This window comes from Sciurus carolinensis, chromosome 4 (genome assembly GCF_902686445.1).
Source record: "Sciurus carolinensis chromosome 4, mSciCar1.2, whole genome shotgun sequence".
NCBI lineage: Eukaryota > Metazoa > Chordata > Mammalia > Rodentia > Sciuridae > Sciurus > Sciurus carolinensis.
The window spans coordinates 142,651,922-142,672,235 of NC_062216.1; the positions used below are offsets into that span (position 1 = coordinate 142,651,922).

A 20,314-nucleotide genomic window follows, 5' to 3' on the forward strand; every position below is an offset into this window, starting at 1 on the left:
ACTGAAAACAGCAATTCATAAAGCAGATATGTGTTCTTAAATCAGATATAATTATAATACACATACAAATAATCCCTACCTGGAAGAAATCTTGCAAAGTACTTAACTGAATAGATGTGCCCTGTTTACACACTCTTCAAATGGTAGAAGATTTTCTAAGACTAAAGCCACAAGTGAAAATCTGTCAGGCAGGCCACTGCCAGCATTTCATCAATGCACTTTTGTCCTACCTTTTCTATAATCTTTCAAAAGGCAGTCAAGAGTTACTGGAATTGTATAAATGAAAAGTGTATTTACATCTCTTCAGAAAGTAATCCTTCTAGTTTTTTTTAAAAAAGTTTTGTTCGTCTTACAGTCCTTTTAAAAATTAATCAGTATTCTTCTGATAACTCTTTTTTTCCCAAAGCAATCCAAAAAATATTATAGAACCACAAAAGGTTTTTTCTAAGCTATGTTAGATAATCCAATTAAATAAAATATGGATTATTGTATTTTAAATATACAATGATAACATAATCCGCACAGTTTCATTATGGAAAGAAAAAAATTTGGAAATTATATATAAGCGGAGCAAAGATGTTTCAAGATGAAGAGAGAAAAGATTTAAAATAGGAGTTTAAAAAATTAAGTTTAAACTTTTTTATTCAAACAGTTGAATTAAAGCATAATCATAATAGGAACAATGATCCCTGTGTTATTTTATTCATTGACTCAAAATTGTTTTCTATCTATTCAGAAAATTTGTGAAATTTATAACAAAGAAAAAGCTAGCTTATATATACTTTAAAAATTGATATAATGATAAAAAATTATAATTTTTAATTACTTGTTTATTGTATGTTTTCAATTTTGTTTGCTAGAAGGTACTATAATTTGCAAAGAACTAAAATATCATTTTTCTTGGCTAGATCTAGATTTGGCTTAAAGCCATAGTTATAAACAGTTAAATACCCAGAACAATCTGTACCTCATTTTTAGAGTACTTAAATACCAAGTTTTCACTTTATCCAAAACCTGGGAATAGAAAGTCTTATCCCATTTCTTAGTATGTTTATATTATATAGTTGCATTCCTCTCACAATAGTAAGTAGCAAATTCCCTGTAAATAAAAATTCTGATATGTTTTGGCAACATTCCTTAGTATATAAGACAATTTAAAGGAAACTTAGTAAAAGCTGTGCAAACTAAATTTTGTATATCTTAATGTTACTATTTGTGTAGGCCGCCTTAGAGAAAGAATGGCTAGATTTAGATTCCACCCGCTTCCCTTCACAAACACTGCTTCTCTCAAACCAGCTGCACTGGCCAAAGGTAACATGTCATGGAAACTTCTGAGTTCTCGATCTTTGTTGGTTTCTTAAGGTTATGCTATGCTGCAGTGATTAATAATACAATTTATTGACTTGAAAAACATAATTACTTTTAGAAGCCTTTGACTTCCTCCTCATCCCCAGATGTAATTTTTCATGTAGCTTTTCTTTCATTTACTCCTAATTTTTTTTCTTTATTTTGGATTTCTTTCAACACTTTATTTCACAGTAGCAAAAAAAAAAAAAAAATGATATGCTTCAGCTGCATATTTGGCAGTAGACTAAAATCACTAGTTGACAGTTCTTTAAAAATACAAAAATATGCATTAAAAGGGCAGCAGCTGAAGATTCTCAGTCAGAGGTCAATGGACTGCAATATCTGTTATTTATTTGATAATCTTTGAAGTTTTTGCTTTCTGAGATTTTTTTAAAGATCTTTGCTATTAATCATTTTACATATGTGAACTACACCAGAATGTGTGTTCTACACCATTATAACAAGTCATGTATACATTCTCTAGAAATTTCATTTAAAATGTTTTAAACTTTTTCATGAGTTTCTCTCATGCAGCTACTTAGTAACATGCATGGAAAGCAATACAATATAAATGCTAGAATTTTCCAATTTTCTTTACACTTATTTACATTTTTGTCTGATAAGATCTCTGGAACTTTGAAATATGATGATGCCTCACTTAATTTACCAAATCATCCAGCTCAAGCATGGCTATGTAATGACAAAGAAAATTGTTTTTCATCAGAACACACACAATTAAGTATCAGGTAAGCTAAATTTTTATCTTAGGGGATCAACCTATAAATGACAAAATATTACATTTCTTGCAAAAGCAGAATTACAAAAATAGATGTGAATTTACTTGTTTAGAAGATGTAACAATATTCAATATTAAAAATATGATTTTTATGGAGGTTTCAGTGTAAGAAAAATGTGAGGTAGGTACATTAAAGCAACTACAAAACTTATGTGTTGCAAAATAATATAATTAATTGTTGCAAACAAGTGGATCTTTACTGCTTTATAGGTGAAGATAAGGATAAGAATGAAAGTCCCAGAGCTGCATTACTTTCAGCAATAGGGTTGAAATATGCTTCAAGTAATTGAAATGTAAACATTTTAAATTAATGGCAGACTTTTATTACTTTTCAAGATAAAGTTTTTCTGTAAATGGATTTTATTTCCAAGTTTGAGACAACATAAACAGCTTGTAGTTTTAAATGGTGCTGATATACTTGTGTTGATGCAGTTAAAAGTCATTTATTTCTATTGCCAGATCAGAAAATAGCACTTTATCCTGGACATCTGAATCTAGGACCAATAGAAAGAGTTTACTAAAATCTGAAAAAGAAGAAAAGATTTCAGAAGAATGGTACGTAGTGCATTTTACACTAAAAATTAAGAAATTGAGAGATTAATAAATTTCAAAGGCAGATAATATTTAGGATTTGAGAATGTCTATTAATTTTTAAGAAACTAAGCATCTGATTAAACGGGAATACAAATTTATTTTAGGACAATGTAATTCAGATGTGTATATTTATCTTTATATGTATATGCATATCTAAATAAGGTTTGGGTATTTCTTGCCTTCATTAAGTTTATTTTTGAACAGGGGCTTTAAGGATATTTCTACTGCTCAACAAATGCTGAAGAGGGCACAGAAAATGAAATCAAAGAAATTAAAGAAAAAATTAGGTGAGTAATTAATACTCTGAATAATAACTATGTGTGATATTAAAGATAAATTCTTTTAAAATATATTTTCCAAATTATTTTAGTATCAAACAAATGAATACACAGAGGAATGTCTAAAATAATTACCCCAAATATAAACTAAAAAAAAAAAAAAAAACTTAGAGAAAATTATGCTATTACATTGAAGGATTTATTGTACCTAAAATACTTTTTCCCTGTTTCTTACCTACTTTGCTTTTGATTATTCTAGCTGTTGTGTACTGAGAATTATGTCATAATTTGCTTCTAAAGTGGATCATTTTGGGGAATGTTGATTCTAAAGAGCATCAGCTTCATGTGCTTATTCTTTTGTGTGTTCTTATATTGCTTGATTGTTCAGTAAACTATAAATTCATCAGTTTCAAGGATTTAAGCTATGAAGATTTTTCAACTTGATACTTTGAAAAGAAGCACAATTTATGTGTTTTATGATTTTGAAGAATTTTGGAAATGTTCAAAGACATCTTCTATTCTACTTGCCAGGCTACTCTTCAAATCATGAATCTGTCTTTAGACATTGCTAATCATTTTAGTATAGTTAATTAATATGTGGAAGAGTTTACAGATGTTAGAGCAAGAAATAGCAAGTTATTATGATCTTATATCTTTCTTTTGCACTATTTAAAATTGTTTATGTGCAGCATAGAATTGCATTTATTTGCAACTTTATAAACCAGCTTGGTAATTTTTTTTTTTTACTGAGTTTTTGTTCATCACAAAAGAAATTTATCTTTTTCTATAATTTTGTCTTATATGTAAGTGTTCAAAATTATCTTTATCTCTTTTGTTTTCTATGTATTATTTTAAATTGCCAATTCAGGGGTTCATATCCTGTCTGCCTCCAAAAAAAAAATTACTAATTCAGTAGAATTCTGAAAAATGTTTATATATTTTGATGCTTATCTCCACCTACACAGCAGTAAAGATCCACTTGTTTGCAACAGTTAATTACATTATTTTGCAACACATAAGTTTTGTTGTTGCTTTAATGCACCTACCTCACATTTTTCTTACACTGAAACCTCCATAAAAATCATAATTTTTTAATACTGAATATTGTTCCATCTTCTAAACAAGTAAAATTCACATCTATTTTTGTAATTCTGCTTTTGCAAGGAATGCAGTGTTTTGTCATTTATAGGTTAATCTCCTAAGAGAATAATTTAGCTTGCCTACTATATATGTATTATTTAAAATTATTAATTCAGTAGAATTCTGAAAAATGTGTATGTGTTTTGGTGTTTAAAAAAAAACAGAAATAAACAGAATACTGTTGTTTTCCATGGAATAACTGATATTTGTTGGCACATCACTGAAAAGTTACAGAGGATTCATTTTCATTTTCAGAATTGTACAACTTTCCTTTTTCTTGATGTTAAATTAATGGTATCTTAATTTTATGTTATCTTTTTGAGATAATTATAATTTTTTGTGTGTATTAAAATTTTGTTGGGTTTTAAGTATTGGGATTTTAAGTTTTGGTAATTTAAATAAACACTGTGGTTTTCAAATTTTCTGTAACCTGGACTCTCATCTAGTGAGGTCTCTGTGAGCAGAAAACTCTGTGGTGGTTACCTTTGTGAAACAGTAGCACCAAAACCTTAGCAACAGTCTTTTCAGTTCTGGGGATGTGGAATCTAGTACACTAAATCAGTGTAGTTTGATAAACTCCTTTATTGCTCTGATGTTTATTTCTCCCCATCTTGGAGACTATGAAAAAACAACTGTTTTGAGAATTAAAAAGTTTTCTGAAACTCCTGGGGCAAGATTAGCTGTCAAAAAGGTTTAAGAACTTATTCAGCCAATTTTCAACAAATAATTTTTATCTATTTATGTTCCAGAAATTTTTCTAGAACTATTTTAAAAAGTATTTATAGTCCCCCCCCCAGTGGCCTCCTGCAGTGAAAGCTAAGGAAAAGTTTATCTTATCAGATTTTCCATATGATTCTGTCTCTGGAAATACGTCTTTCTCACTATTCTTGTAATTGAGTGATTGGTTTGTTTTGGTTGAGTCCTCTTTCATAAATCAGCATGAGAAATATGTATTAGCAAAGAATTCAATAAGCAATATATGCTCACACATAAATATTATTGCTTTAATGACCACATTTCAATATTAAGCAAAAAAATAAAGCTTCTTTTTGTCAGTCACAAGGGGGCATGGTAGGGTAACAAATGAAAAAGGACAACCAACCATCCCCATTAGTAACTACATCTTAACATTTTTGTCTGCTCACAAAGCATGCTTGTTAGGTAAAAAATCCTGAATGGCACTTGTATCATTTTTATGAGGATTATTACTTTATTTACAAGACTGTAATTCACACTGCATCTTTATTATTATGTGAGATTTTGAATTTTGCACATTTTTTCTTTTGTTTCAACAAAATAATATTAGATTAAGGAAACAAAAGCAACTTCTCTCAGAAATTCAAATGCCTTCATATAACTTTTATGTATTGTTATCCTATGTATGAGCTTTATATTATCCTATATTCCTTTGTTTCTCCTTCACAACAGATATACAGATTAGAAATATTAAGGGAAGATTAAAGGTGAAGAAAAAAATAAAGGTGATCCTTTCCAAGGATCATATTTTATTTATCTTCCCTTATGTTGATGATATAGTACTCATTTTTTTTTAGTTTTCAATTAACTATATAAGACTCTGCCTTAGATTTTCTTCCTGGAGAATAGATGTTTTTCTACTACCTTTCTCAGTTTTATAAGTTAGTCAATTTGTGCTATGTCATTAATTTATTGGAATCTATCCAAATAATAGTCATGATTTTAAAATTTTACTTACTACTGATCTAAATCAACGTTTTAAATATTGAAATCCTGTTAAATCCTTAAATCCTGTTAAATACATTAAATTTACTAATAATCTTTAAATATACATGGAGATTTTATATATACATATACATATACAGGTGACCAATTTGCCAATTTTTAATTTCAAGCCACCAGAGGGCAACATTGTCCATAAAACTGCTGGGAGCCTAGCCAGTTCTGTGGAAGTAGGGAGAGTGGCAGGAGAGGTATCAGAGTATAGGAACTATTAATTTAGTGCAATAAATGATATTCAACAATCTAACAAAGGCAGTGGTCCTCAAGGAATGGGGTGTAAACATAGGGTATGGGAACTTTAATTCATATTTCTGCCATGAAAAACAGATCAAATTACTCAGTAACAAGCACTTAATAATATTTCTTGTTCATATCTTTACATATTTTTATTATTCAAGGAATAAAAGTCAATAATATGTTAAGGCAAGAATGAAAATAGGGCATAGGCAGGGGTGAACTAATTTTAGAAAGTGAGGTGTAATGGAATCAATTGCAGAGAGAGGAAGAAGCTGAAGGAAGATGTTTAATGAAGATGCAAGCAACTGAGAAAACTGTAGACAACTGTTGGGGAAACTCATTATTGATGACTTCTGTTGCTTTAAGTGAAGCCATCTGCTTTAAAGAGAAGGAGGCAGAGTAGGGGAAAAGGAAGAGTAATTGATTGGAAAGCATGGGATGAAGTCTAAAATTGTGAAGAGCTATAGAGCTATCATGATTTACTCAGTTTATGTTTGGATTATAGTTGTTTTTCTTGGCAAGTAATTGCTTTTCCCCTCATGATTGACATCAGCTTCAACCAGTAATGAGCAGTATTGCTTTTGTGGGTGTTTGTTGTTTTTCAGTGTTGCCTGGTTAGTAATTGCAAAATTTGGCAACCTGCATTAGAATTTAGCAGAAACTGAGGATAGTTCAGAATTCAGTATTTCAGTGAAGAATATCATATGTAAGGTGAGTTACAGGTTTATTGAAAACATGCAGGGTCAATAACCTAAGGGTAGCAAGCTTAATTGGGAGCAAGACTGAGATGTACTGGCTGGGGAAGGGGTATGGTGACTGGTTTTGATGTGAAGCGCTCCTTAGGATGGTCTGAGTTTATGGACTGGTGCAGAACAGCTGGTAAAATGTTTAAGGGCTAAGAATGTAGGATGCAAACATAATATGGTTTTTCCTAGATTTATCATATTGATGCATATCATAATTTCCAAGAGAAAAGAAAGAACAAGATGAAGCATAAAAGGTTAATTTAGTTTTGAAGGTAGGGCTACAAGTAGAGACAAGAATGATCCTACAGGTGTTTATAACACCTAAAACAGCACCAAGTCTGCACTGATCATTCAATAAATATTTGCTGAATTTGTTTCCATAAAGAAAATAGCTTGAGCTATTGGTAACATTTAATCATAGCCAAGAATTAAGCCAGGTGGAAATTAAGAAAGGCTCATTTTTTTAATGTGCACTGAGCAGTTCAAGGTTGTAGGAAAGCAATTTGTTTGCAAAATGATAATTTTAAGTGAGAGGATTCAAAAGGGAATTGTATTGACAAAAACTCCAGAAGAATGAAGTTTATTCAAGATTAATTTTGTTTGCCTCACTAATTTCGAGTTTATGAAAATTTTAATCAAGTATTTCTTTATTGTGCCCTCAATGACACAGTACTGAAAAACATTCCAATAGTAAGATTCTTGAGGACCGAGACTTAACTTGTTTCTTACTGAATTCCCCAAAATTACTATCATGCTAAACATCTGATAGATATTCAAGAAATAAATGTTATCAACCCCAAAATACAGTCACTAATCTACATTTTATAGTTAGTATGTATTTAACTTTGTATTTTAGTCTCTTAATTATGTTTATATTTGGGAAGGTGAATTTGAATTAGTAAATAGTATGCATTATAAGATGATGAAATGTAACTGATCATTCAACTTTAACCTAAAACTTATTTTACAGCACTGCTGTACTTGGCATCTAAAGAAAATGGACAATAATAGTCAGATTTTTATGTGAAAATAATGACAACACACTAGTGAACTAATGTTAGGATTATAGAAACTGATAAAAGGATCACACAGGTTATGAAATATTGTTATGAATACTCTTATTGCCTAACTAAAATTATTACTTAAATGAGATAAGGGATACCCAGGTTGAGCCAAGTGCATAGTAAGAACTCAGTTTACTTACCTAGGGGTTTCTTAAAATATATTTAAAGGTACATATATTACTTATTTCCCATCACTAAGAAAGTCATACTGGGAGATGCAGAATTTTCTTTAAAAAAAAAACCACAGACCCAGAGGTGTGGAATTAATGTGCAAAACTAATTTTACAGTGCATGAGAAATGTGTCACAAGGTGTACTCTACACATCCTTATCCCCTGATTTCTAGTAGAATGTACTTTGGGTGTTGGGTGGGGAGGTGGTAAGAATAGTGTCTTAACCACACTGGTATTTCTAAGAACTATCAAAATCATGTGGTTTTTCCTCTATCTTAAATTACTGTGTTTCTTGCTTCTTATCATTATCCTTCTGCAATTTGAATTAAGTTTTAAATCAATTTATGCTAATGCAAGCAGAATGTTTTGAAATGAAAGGGCATTTATACTTGGAGAATAAAACTATTTTATTGAATAAATTGAACTGGAGAACTCTTCTGATTATTTTACAGGTATTAAATTATTTGATCTTGATAACAGTATAAGGGAAGCACAATTGTTATCTCCCTATTTTACATATTTAAAAACTAACCTCATAGACAGATCGTTGCTTGCCCAAGAAAGTACCAAAGAATTTATAAATTGTTCCCTGTGCTATATTGAATAAAAGGGAGCTATTATGGATCATCTATTACTAATACTATAAAATTAGGGTCTTTTCCAAGAGTACAATAAGCTGGAAATATTATCTTTGCTTATGTTGTAACATATTCCACTAGCTGCCATTTGTTGAGTGTTCAAACTTATGTAGGTATGAGACTTGATGCTTTACACATATTATTTCATTAATTCTTACAGTAGTTCTTGAAAGTCAGTTTTACTTCTGATGGACAGAAGAGAAGACACAGAGTGAGAGCAATTTCTTTTAGAGTGATACAACTGCTAAAAGTTGAAACTAGAATGTAAATTCATTATGTTGAATTGCAAGTCATTGCTCAGAAAATGGAAACTCTTAGATCCAATTGAAAAGCAAGAATAGCAGGTGAATAGAAAGATGGTTATAAGTTACCAAAAGATGTTGTGAGGTACCACTCAGTTTGTAAACCCATAGAAATCTGTCCTCCTTGATTGAGTGATGCTTCTTTTGATATATCAATATTTTTGCAAATGCTTTATGTGACATATAATACTTATTCAATGAATTATATATATACATTTTTATTATTCATATTGATAATTCAAAATGAATTAAAGTAGAAACATCTAATTATTAAAATGGTTTAGGTTGCCTGCCTACACTTATGGAATGTATCCAAACATTGATACTTTCCTAATGTTGAGAAGTATAATCTTGGTGTAACATCTTAATCATACTTACTAAGGATAAATTATTATTAAAAAACTAATGAAAATCCTCAGGTTGCTCATACTGGAGAATAACTCTGCAAATGCTATATAGTCTGCTTTTCTAATGCGCATTCTAAAAAACATGCTGCTTTATTTAATTAAAATATATAGTTTAATATTTTTGGCATTTAAAATATTGTTCCCACTTAGCATATTCAATTCTGTTATACTAGATATTAATCAAAGATTCTTAAACTCTCTTCATGCCAGATGATACAGGATACCAGAAAAATGTATGGTACTCCAGATTGTGGTTTTGTTACCCTACTAAACTTCCACCCTGCATTCCAATCCCTAGTACTTGCATCACTGTCTTCTTAGAGTTCTTAAACAAAAATTCATAATATAGAAGTAATAAATTTCCATTTTTCATATTCCAGAGAACCAATAAAAAGTTACAGGGCCCTACATTTAAATTATCCTATTTATTTTGTAAAATTAATAGATTTAGGATACTCAGGTTTTAAAACCTTTAGAGTATTTATACATCTTTGGTAGATGAATACAATATATTGGGGCAAAAGAAAAACCACAACTGTATGTGTAAAATTAATGAAATACTCTTTTTCCCTTGGGCCTCATTCTAATAGCTGCCTTCTTCCACGTCCCATATCGCAACTCTCTGAAGTTCAGAGGGAGGAAAAGTAGAGCATATGTTTTTTTCTGTAATAATAACTTCATTGTCTAGTTATACATTTATGGAAATTTTGCTTTATTCTAGAAGAAATATTAGGGATTTTAAAAAGGAGGTAAAGCAGTATGTAGTAAAGCATATGATACCATAGCTGGGATATTTACAAGCAGCTTTTTTCACATTATTATTATTACTGTCCTTTATACTAAGTATTGGCTATGTGTATAATCAGACAACCAAGAATATATTCAGGTTGGCTATCTTTTCATATTATGAAGTCTGAAATAAGTCTAAAGTAAAATACTATCATAGAATCCTATGGAGAGGATAATATTTTTAATACTATCATAAAAGAAGTATGTGGTCGTTTCAGAGAAAGAATGACCCAGAGCTGATCTTCTCTCTTATCTTGTTCTTTTTGTCTAGATCCCACTGTGCGCCTAGCATTATTCAAAAACAGTGAAAATAAAGTTTCTGTTATAAAATCACCAAAGCAGACACAGCCCAAAAGAGATTGCTACTTTGAAGGTATGGTTTTAATACTCGATGTATAGAAAGATTATAAGATAAAAAATTATATTTAAAATATATTTTAATCCTTGATAAGCCCCAAAATACACATATGGAAAATGTGTACAAAATATATGAAATAAAGTCAAAATATTATTAAGAGCTAAAATACTAATTTAGTATTTTGATATATTGGTATGATCATTTGGCATTTGTATCAATACTCATCTAAGTTTTAAATTCCTTTTGCCTTATGTGAAAATATAATGCTGTATCATTAGTGTTATTAATGTAATTTAAACTTTACAGTGACATAAAATACACTGACGTAGAATTAGTTTTTATCAGTGGAAGAGATCACAAGTTAAAATGATATTCCAGTATATTTACTTTGCTTCCAATATGTACAAATTTCATTAAATATTATAAATTTTACTCTGGACTTTTAAGTATTTCACAGTATTCAAAGCTTGCCATCTTTCTTTTAAGGTTCAGTATTTGCACATCTAGGTGGAAGATTTTTTCTGATTTCAGTATTCAGGAGAATTATGAACTTACCTTATTAAACAGAAATGTGTAAATGTAATATAGCAGCATGATTTAGAACAAGCTTATCACCTTCTTTCTTTTTAATATTAACATTTTTAGAATTTTGCCTATACTTTTGTGTAGTAGTTTCTAATAGAAAAATAAGAGCCAGGTGTATTTGAGTGGAAAGAAACTATTTAGGATTCTCAAGACTTTATCTTCTGTAAATCCTAAGTAAATCTTAAATTTATGCATCTTCATGGCATGATTGAAAATACATTTTTATTTAAAGAAAAGTTTGGTAGTTATTAAATTTATTATTTTTAGAGATGCCCACTAAAGTCTGTAGGGGTAGAAGACATGGAATATGGAGTTTACATGAAAGTCCACAGAAAAACACATACATAGAAAGGTAGATAAAACAAGTGTGCCAAATTATTGAAATTGTTGAATCTATAGATAATGGTATGTAGAGGTTTGTTTTCTCATTCTGATTTTTGTTTTTGTTATTGTTGTTTAGAATTTTCTATACCAAAGCATTTTGAACTTTTGGTGCCCCTTGAAGGTATAGAAGGTCAATATTATGTTGAGAAGTGCTAATGAATTAGTATTTTAATAGAATTAAAGTATATTTCCAATATAAAAATAAGACTTGAGTTGGAGTAAAGACATTCAATTTAGTTGAATCTCAGAGTCACAGAGGAATCTATCCAATGAGTTCTGTTGCATTTTCTCCTGTTCTATGAAATGTGGAACTATGTTGCCATCTAGAATAGTATATGTATGCTCATGTTTATTAAATTGTGTACTAATGCAGGATATCCTAGGAATAGTCAAAATATGACAAAAGTGGCCCCTTGAATATGGAACATTTCCATATTCACATGCTTTGTGAGGGCTTGTTTTTTGTTTTCCCTATGTGAAATGTGTTTAGTTTACTGTTTTGTTGTTTCATTTTGTTTTTGCAACCCCAAGTGTGTCTCACATTTCATTTATTTCACTGAATGGGCTGTATGTATGTACCAGATTGTCTGGATTTTCTATTTAGTGAGTCACAGTTTTTTAAAGGATTTTGGGATTTGTTTTAAGAAATAGGCTGTTGAAAACAGTTCTACATAGAAGAATTTTTCCTATTAACATGTTCATTTTTGCCCTTTGTTTTAAGGGGACCAGTGAGGTGAGGCAATTCACTTACTGGTGAGCAAGTTGAAACTCACCCTATCTTTAGTTGCTGCTGTGGACTCACCTCCCAGGCTCACACTCATTATCTTAGGTCACAGAGAAGAGCTTCCAAGTTAGCAGCCTGACTTACCCCAGCTGCCCAGTAGAGGGTGCATTTTGAAATCAGCTGTTTTGGGTACAATTTGCATATTATAAAAGATAATTTTAGGAGTACTGTTCAGTGAATTTCATTTACATAACCATCATCACAATGTAAATTTAGAACATTGGAAGAACTTTTTCCTTAAAACATTCAAATAAAATTAATTGTTGGGTTTCTATTTTTTCTTTTTTTGTTTGTTCTTTTTAGATATACATGGCAGTAGAGTGTATTTTGACATATTAAAAATATATGAAGTATAATTTTTTCTAATTAGGATCCTATTCTTGTGGTTGTACATGGTGTGGAGTTTGACTCATGGTGTATTCATATATAAACATAGGAAAGTTATATCCAATTCATTCCACTGCCTTTCCTATTCCTATTCCCCCTCCCTTTCCTTCATTCCCTTTTGTCTAATCTACTAAATTTCTATTCTTCTTCTGACTTCCAATAAAGGGGGATCACAATTAAATTTTGTTGTAGGTTCAGATTGACTCCATGTGGAATCACAAATGGTATGCCAGCAATGTCTCATAATTTGATTTTGTTGAAATTATGCCACAGTATTATTTGAGTATTGTTTTCTATAATCCCATTTATTTTATAGTAACATCGTATGATTTTTTTAAAAAACTGAATTTAACACAAAATTTATTTTCTCCACTTTGCAAAAGTGACCATGTGAAATTCCCATGATTTTTATAAATCGTACTAAAATCTTTGATTATTACTGTGGCATTTTTCTGAGTGTCTCTAGCAGGATGGGATGGTAAGTATATTCTGTCTCTATTGCTCTAGAATGGAAAATATGGCTAAATTTAAGAAATATTTTACATGAAGTAGATCATATTGAATAGATAGAAAAAATGTCATTTTACTAGTTTGTGTGTTATAAGATTATTCTATTTTGTCTTGTTCATGAAATAAGAACAAATTTGACCTTTAACTTGATCAAGATTGAGGAACGTTTGTTACCTTGGTAACCTAATACAAGTGCCATGTGTCAGATGAGTCATTTCTTCCTATAAGTCTGAGAATCTGGGAACTTTACAGATTTTTTTTTTTTTTGGTTCAAATTCTTTTTTTTTTTATTGTAAACAAATGGGATACATGTTGTTTCTCTATTTGTACATGGAGTCAAGGAACTTACAGATTTAACAGTGACTTACTTTGATTATTTGCTTATTTATGGTTATTTTTACAATCAGGTACCTACCTTATTTTACTTTCACCTTTAATTGTTCTTGGCTTCAATATCTAAACTTACCTTACAATCCAAAACTTTTCTTGATTATTACCTTGAAGATCTCCTACCTAGTTTTCACTCTTCTTCTCTGTCACTGCGATACCAGGAAACCTAGCTTTATGGGTGTAGTTTGTGTAATACAATTTTTTTCAGCTCCTGTTTAATTATATTAGTAAATTGATTTCTAGAAGTAAAGTTAGCAAATCATAGCATGAGTATTGAAATATTTGTAGCACATTAATAAACTGTTTTATGAGATTTATAATTTTAATCATCAGAAAAGGGTGCATGGAGTGCCCATTTCACTCCACCTTCATTAGTATTCCTTACAGTCAATTCTTAATTTACTTTTAATAATATTATTTTTTTCTTGATAAATTATAATCATATACATTAATGGGGTACAATGCGATGTTCTGATAGAGATATACAATGTGCATGATTCAATCCAGCTAGTTAATACATCTCATCTTGCTTGCCTGTCATTTTTTATTTTGAAACATTTAAAAGTTACTCCTTGTTGTTTTGAAATATATAGTGAATTATTGACTATAGCAAATCTGCTGTGCAATAAATCTCAAAACCTCTTCCTCCTATTTGAAGCTTTGTACCCTTTTATCAACAACTCCTTACTCCCTCCCTCACCTCCCTTGTACCCAGCCTGTGGGAACCCTCATTCTACTCTCTACTTCATGAGTTCTACTATATTAGATTCCACATGTATGTGAGTTCATCTGATATTTATCTTTCTATGCCCAAATTATTTTACTTAGCAAAATATCCTCTGTGTTCATTCATGATGCTGAAAATGACAGGAATTTCTCTTTTTAAGGCTGAATAGTAGGCCATTTTGTGTGTGTGTGTGTGTGTGTCTGTACACATGCTTATGCATATATATTCACTTTATTTATTCTTCTGTGGATTGACCCTTAAGTTATTTACATTATGTTGGCTGTTATTAATAATACTGCACTGAACATGGAAGTATAGATAATACTTTTTCAACATACTAGTTTCATTCCCTTTAGAAATGTGGCCAGTAATAGGGATTACTGGATCATTTGGTAATTCTATTTTTAGATTCTGAGGAATTTCCATGCTGCTTTCCATATGGCTTACATGAATTTACATTCCTACTGACAGTGTACATCAGTTATTTTTTTTTCCATATACTGGCCAACACTTGTGAACTTCAGTCTTTTTTATAATAGCCATTCCAACTAGAGTGAGGAAATGTTTCATAAAGATTTTAATTTTTATTTTTCTGAGGATAAGGACATAGAGCATCTTTTTTTCATGTACCTGTTGGCCATTTGTATGTTTCTGTTAGAAAAATGTATGCTCAGGTCTTGTGTCCATTTTGTGGTCAGGCTTTTGTTTGCTTGCTGTTGAGTTGTTTAAGTTCCTTAGACATTTTTTCATATTTACCCTTTTTCAGATGTTTCTCCCATCTGTGGAGGTATCTCTTCCTATTGCTTATTGTTACATTTGCTGTGCAGAAATTTTTTAGTTCCCTTTTTTCTGTTTTTACTTTTGTTGCCTCTGCTTTGGGGTCATATCCAAAAATCACTACCTGGACCAAAGTCTTGAATCTTCTTCCTATGTCTTAAGTAGTTTTGCAGTTTCATTTTATTAAGGAAATTGTCCCTTTCCTATTGAGTGCTCTTGGAATGTTTCAAAAATCAGCTGATCATATAATCTATGGGCTTATTTTTGAGTTTTCTTTCCTTTTCCATTGATCCATGTATCTGTTTTTATGCCAGTATAATGCTGTTTGTTTCCAATCACTTTATAATATGTTTCACAGTCAGGGAATGATACCCTCAGCTTTGTTTGTTTTTGTTCAAGATTGTTTAGCTATTTGGCATATTTTGTGGTTCCATACAAATTTAAGAAAATTTCCCCCATTTTTGCAAAAAATAACATTGGAATTTTGATGGAGATTGTATTGAATCTGTAGATATAATTAATACGACATTTTAATAAAACTAATTCTTACAGTCCTTGAACATGGAATATCTTTCCATTTGTTGAATTTTCTTGTTTCTTTTGTTAGTTTTTCACTTCTGTGATTAAATTTATTAAGTATTTGCTGTTGCTCTTATAAATGGGATTTTTGTCTTAATTTACTTTTTGGATAGTTTATTATTAGTGTATAGAAATACTACTGATTTTGAGATGCTGATTGTTTTAATCCTGAAACATCTGAATCTGTTGATTAGTTCTAACACTTTTTCTGGTAGAGTCTTGGAATTTTGTATGTTTAAGATCATGATGTCAGAAAATAAATTTTCCTTTCCTGTTAGGATTCATTTTATTTCTTTCTCTTGCCTAATTGCTTTGACTAGTATTATCAGTGGTATGTGGAGATAGTGGGAGTCCTTGTCTTCTTCCTGATCTTAGAGGAAAAGCCTTCAGTGTTTCACCTTAGACAGTGATTTAGTTACAGATTTATCATCTGGCCATTATTGTGTTGAGGTACATTTCCTCTATACCTAATCTGTTGAGAGGTTTAAGATATTGAATTTTGCTAAATTGTTTTTCCAGCATCTATTGAGATGATCATGTTTTTATTCTCCTTTTTGTTAACTTAGTGGATCACATTTATTAATTTGCATATGTTGAACTGTCTTTGCATTCCACAGATTAACTGCACTTGATCATAACTATTTGAATCTTGACTCCACCATTTGTTAGCTATGTAATCTTCAGAGATTAACTTTTTGTTTGCATTGCTTTGCATCTGTGAAATTGGATACAACAGTACCTAGTTTGAAGAATATTATGATTATTACGTGAGATCATGCTAGTGAATGTTTGTGAATGTTTGGAATGCACAGTAAATATACGGTAAATGCTCAAAACTTGTAATCATTGGAAACAGGCATTTGAAAAGTATGACTTTATTTTTTTCTTCTTTACAGTTTTTAGAATTTAATGTATTTCTTAAGTACTCTGTTAAGAGTTTTGTTTATTTTCTCAGATTCAGTTCTTTAGGAAACTCTGAGGAAGGTTTTATAACTGTCACCATTTACAGGTAAGGAAACTCTGATTGAAAGTTTGATAACTTTCCGAAGATGATACAGAAAGTAATTGACTGAAGGGAAATGGAAATAATTTATCAAAATAAATCTAGCTAAAACAAAACAAAAGGCAAATGCTGAAATGTATATATTCTTGGAATGAAAATTTTTAAAAAATAAAGACTAATTATTAAAATAGGTAAAACAAAATATTAGGACACACTAATAATTAATTTTGGTTGTTATTCCTCTTATATTAATATAAATCCTTTAATTTTCAGATATATAAGAACTCCATACACAGTCTAAAAATAAGCTCTCTATTTTTGTTTCATTTAGTCCTGTTTTTATTATACATAAGTTAAATGACTTTCCTACCCTCATCTACTGAATCTTCTAAATTTGCTACATCTGAAGCCCATGCCAAATTCAGATTTCTGGCATTGGCCTGAGAAAACAGTTAAGTCATGAAAAAAAAAAAAAAAGAATCAGGTCTGACCCAGCCCAATAACTTTCTCAGACAGTGCAGTCTTAACTCCTCTATTCCTTGGGACAATTTTACTTGATTTTAGAGTCAGGTTTTCTTAATTCCCAGTGTCATGCTGTCATCACTAACATGATTCCTATTTGTCCTCCTATAAAATAGAAGATTTACAGATACCATATGTTCTTATATGTCATAGATGTTCAAATATTTTTGCATTAAAATTTTTAGTACTGAAGACATTCAAAAAACCTTTAATTTCTATAACTTTTACTTCAGAGCATTCTAATCAAATCATCTTCTTTTGTGGTATTTTTTACTTTATGATTACAAGCATTTTTTCTGCTTTCTCCCTTTTAATGACAGCCTAGTGCATAGAATCACATTATGTAAATTGTTTCAAAGTAGGTCTTGTATTTCCATAACTGTATATAGTATTTGCTAATAGCCTGCAATGACTCTGTATGAAGAGCTGGCAGAATACATGCCACAGGGTATGTACAGGCAAACAAAGGATACCCAAAGGCAGCCTCTTAAGAAGAGATGCTCATAGTCTTATTTACACTGAGAGAGACTTGATATTAGTCAAAATATTCATGGATTCAAAGATTTATGAAATGTGGTGTAATCAGTGTCTCAGTTTCTAGCAATCACTATAGTTTAAATTACTATTATCCTACTAAATATTGAGCTTCACGTATCTGCAGCCCTTAGCATAAGGCCTGATGGATAATCATTGCTTAATAAATGTTGCTTTAATGAGTATATGAAAACACAAAGAACCTTACCCTTAAATAATTTTGATTATAAATGAAATTACAATATGCTTACATAATGTCTTTGAGCATGCTGTTTTCTCTTACCAAGTTTGGCTTACTAGTCCATGAATCCCAGAAAATTTCTTCACCTTGGCTAATTCTGATCATTTTAGTCATTAATCCTTTAGGAAAACTTTTCTAGCTCCAGTTTGGAACAACACTCACTGTGTGACCACACTATATAATGTGACATAATAGCCCCTTAATTCTTGCCTGTCACTATACCATGTGAACATGGCATTCTTCCAAGTTTTTTATATAAATTACTAATGAAATCCTCGCAATAACCTTTTTAAAATACCTTTATTTTATTTATATATTTTTATGTGATGCTGAGGATCAAACACAGTGCCTCACACATGCTAGGCAAGTGCTATACTACTGAGCTACAACCCCAGCCCCTCACAATAACCTTTTGAGGTAGGAGATAAGACAAACTTAATTATTTTTAGAAAAGATGTTGAAAATTAAAATCTGTTTGTATTTGCAAGAAATTAAAGATGAACTAGCAAAGTCTTCTAATCAATTTTTGTATAATTGATGTTTATTTCTTGATTAGTAGAGAGAAAAGGATCTGGCAAATGAGTCAATAGCAAAAATAAATTAAAAAGTAAGGTGAAAACCCCTAGAGAGATCAAGAGCTATATTTTAATACTCTAATTTTTTAAATTTAATATGGTATTTTTTAATAATAGCTAAATATTTAAAATATTTCCATGACGTCCTGTTGCACTTTGAACAAAAGTTAGACTCCACTTCATGGCCTACCTGCTTGTAAATGTCAAGTCCCCTTTCTGTTCCTCAATTATGGTCAACCCTTTCTTTGTGAACTATGAACTATATCTTCTTTCTGCCTAAAAACTCTGCCCTTCGCACATTCCACAAATGGCTCTTATTGATTAGTTTTCATTTCTCCAACGTGAGGGCCTTCCACACTGTCTAAAGCAACCCTTTCCTCTCTACCCAGTTCTTCTTTCTCACAGCCCTTGTTCCATTCTTGACAGTTATCTGCAATTATATTTATTGACTTACACTGTTTACCTATTTATTATGTTTCCACTTATGTAGACTATATCTTTCATGAAAGATGGCAATGTTGTTCATTATTATATCCACGGCAAATAGAGCAGTATCAGGAGTTCACTTGTCCCCAGTTAATATTTGAATTTAAAAATTATATATAATATGCTTATAATTAAAAATACTAAAATATTTTCTAGGCAGTATTATATCAGTTAGTAATATGAGGTTTGAAATCAGTTTCAATTTTCCACAGAAAAAAATCTGATTAGGAAGTTTTATCCAGTGAAGCATAAAATAAACTATATTTTAAAAAATTATTTAGCTTTGGATAAGGGGTTTCAAGGTATTAGGATGAAAGAGCAACCTATTAAACTCTTCTTCATTTATATCAGTTATAAATAGTTGGTATTTTCTGTATTTCCCCTAATTCAGCATGTATTTATACATATGCACTCTCTCTCTATATATGTAATTATATACACTTGACATATATCTATATATATATATATATTTATATATATATTTATATTCACCACAGTGACCCCACCATCATGTACATCCACAAGAATGGGGTCTTAATTAGAATAACATATATTCTGTGCTTGACATTGTATCAAAATGGATTCTACTGTCATGTATATCTAAAAAGAACTAATAAAAGTAAATAAATAGGTCTGTCTTACCCTGACAAAATTCATGAAAGTAATTCTTCAAATAGAAAAAAAAATCTCTGGACTCAGAAACACTAGACTCTTTTAAGATTCTTGCACTTTGTTAAAACTATGAAAAATAAATGTAGGTGTACACACTAAATACCAAGGTTCCAGATTGCTGATAATGATGTTTGTGAGTGAGCTCATGCTCAGTAACATAATACCATTGACTGAATGGCATAAGAGAAATTTATTTCTTGCAGTTCTGCAGGCTGGAAAATCCAAGATAAAGTTTCCAGCCAACTCATCTCCTAATGAAGGCTCTTCCTAGTTTGCAGACAGCTGTCTTCTTTTTATGCCTTCACTTGACTTTTGCTTCGTACATTCTCACAGGTGTGAAGGGGAGAATGAAGGAGAGAGAGATACCACTTCCTCTTCTATCAGGGCCACTGATCCCACCAAGGTGTCCCCACATTTGTAAATAATCTAACCCAAATTACCTTCCCAGATATCCCATTCCAAATAGGATCATATTGGGGATTAGGGCTTCAAAATATGGATTTCATTGGTACACAGAACTTTCAAACCATGG

At 30.7% G+C, this 20,314-nt stretch overlaps 1 protein-coding gene across 9 annotated transcripts in view; it reads left to right on the top strand.

Moving 5' to 3' along the window:
- The window catches only part of LOC124983487 (ALX homeobox protein 1), a 231,364-nt gene that overhangs the window by 106,849 nt on the left and 104,201 nt on the right, over positions 1 to 20,314 (top strand). For 8 of the 9 annotated variants that reach the window (XM_047550808.1, XM_047550800.1, XM_047550802.1 and 5 more), the window contains 5 exons: positions 1,222 to 1,311; positions 1,972 to 2,093; positions 2,603 to 2,698; positions 2,942 to 3,024; positions 10,540 to 10,641. In XM_047550808.1, the coding sequence (XP_047406764.1) occupies positions 1,222 to 1,311; positions 1,972 to 2,093; positions 2,603 to 2,698; positions 2,942 to 3,024; positions 10,540 to 10,641 (493 nt within the window). The remainder of the gene's footprint in view (positions 1 to 1,221; positions 1,312 to 1,971; positions 2,094 to 2,602; positions 2,699 to 2,941; positions 3,025 to 10,539; positions 10,642 to 20,314) is intronic. The other variant, XM_047550804.1, reaches the window with a different exon arrangement.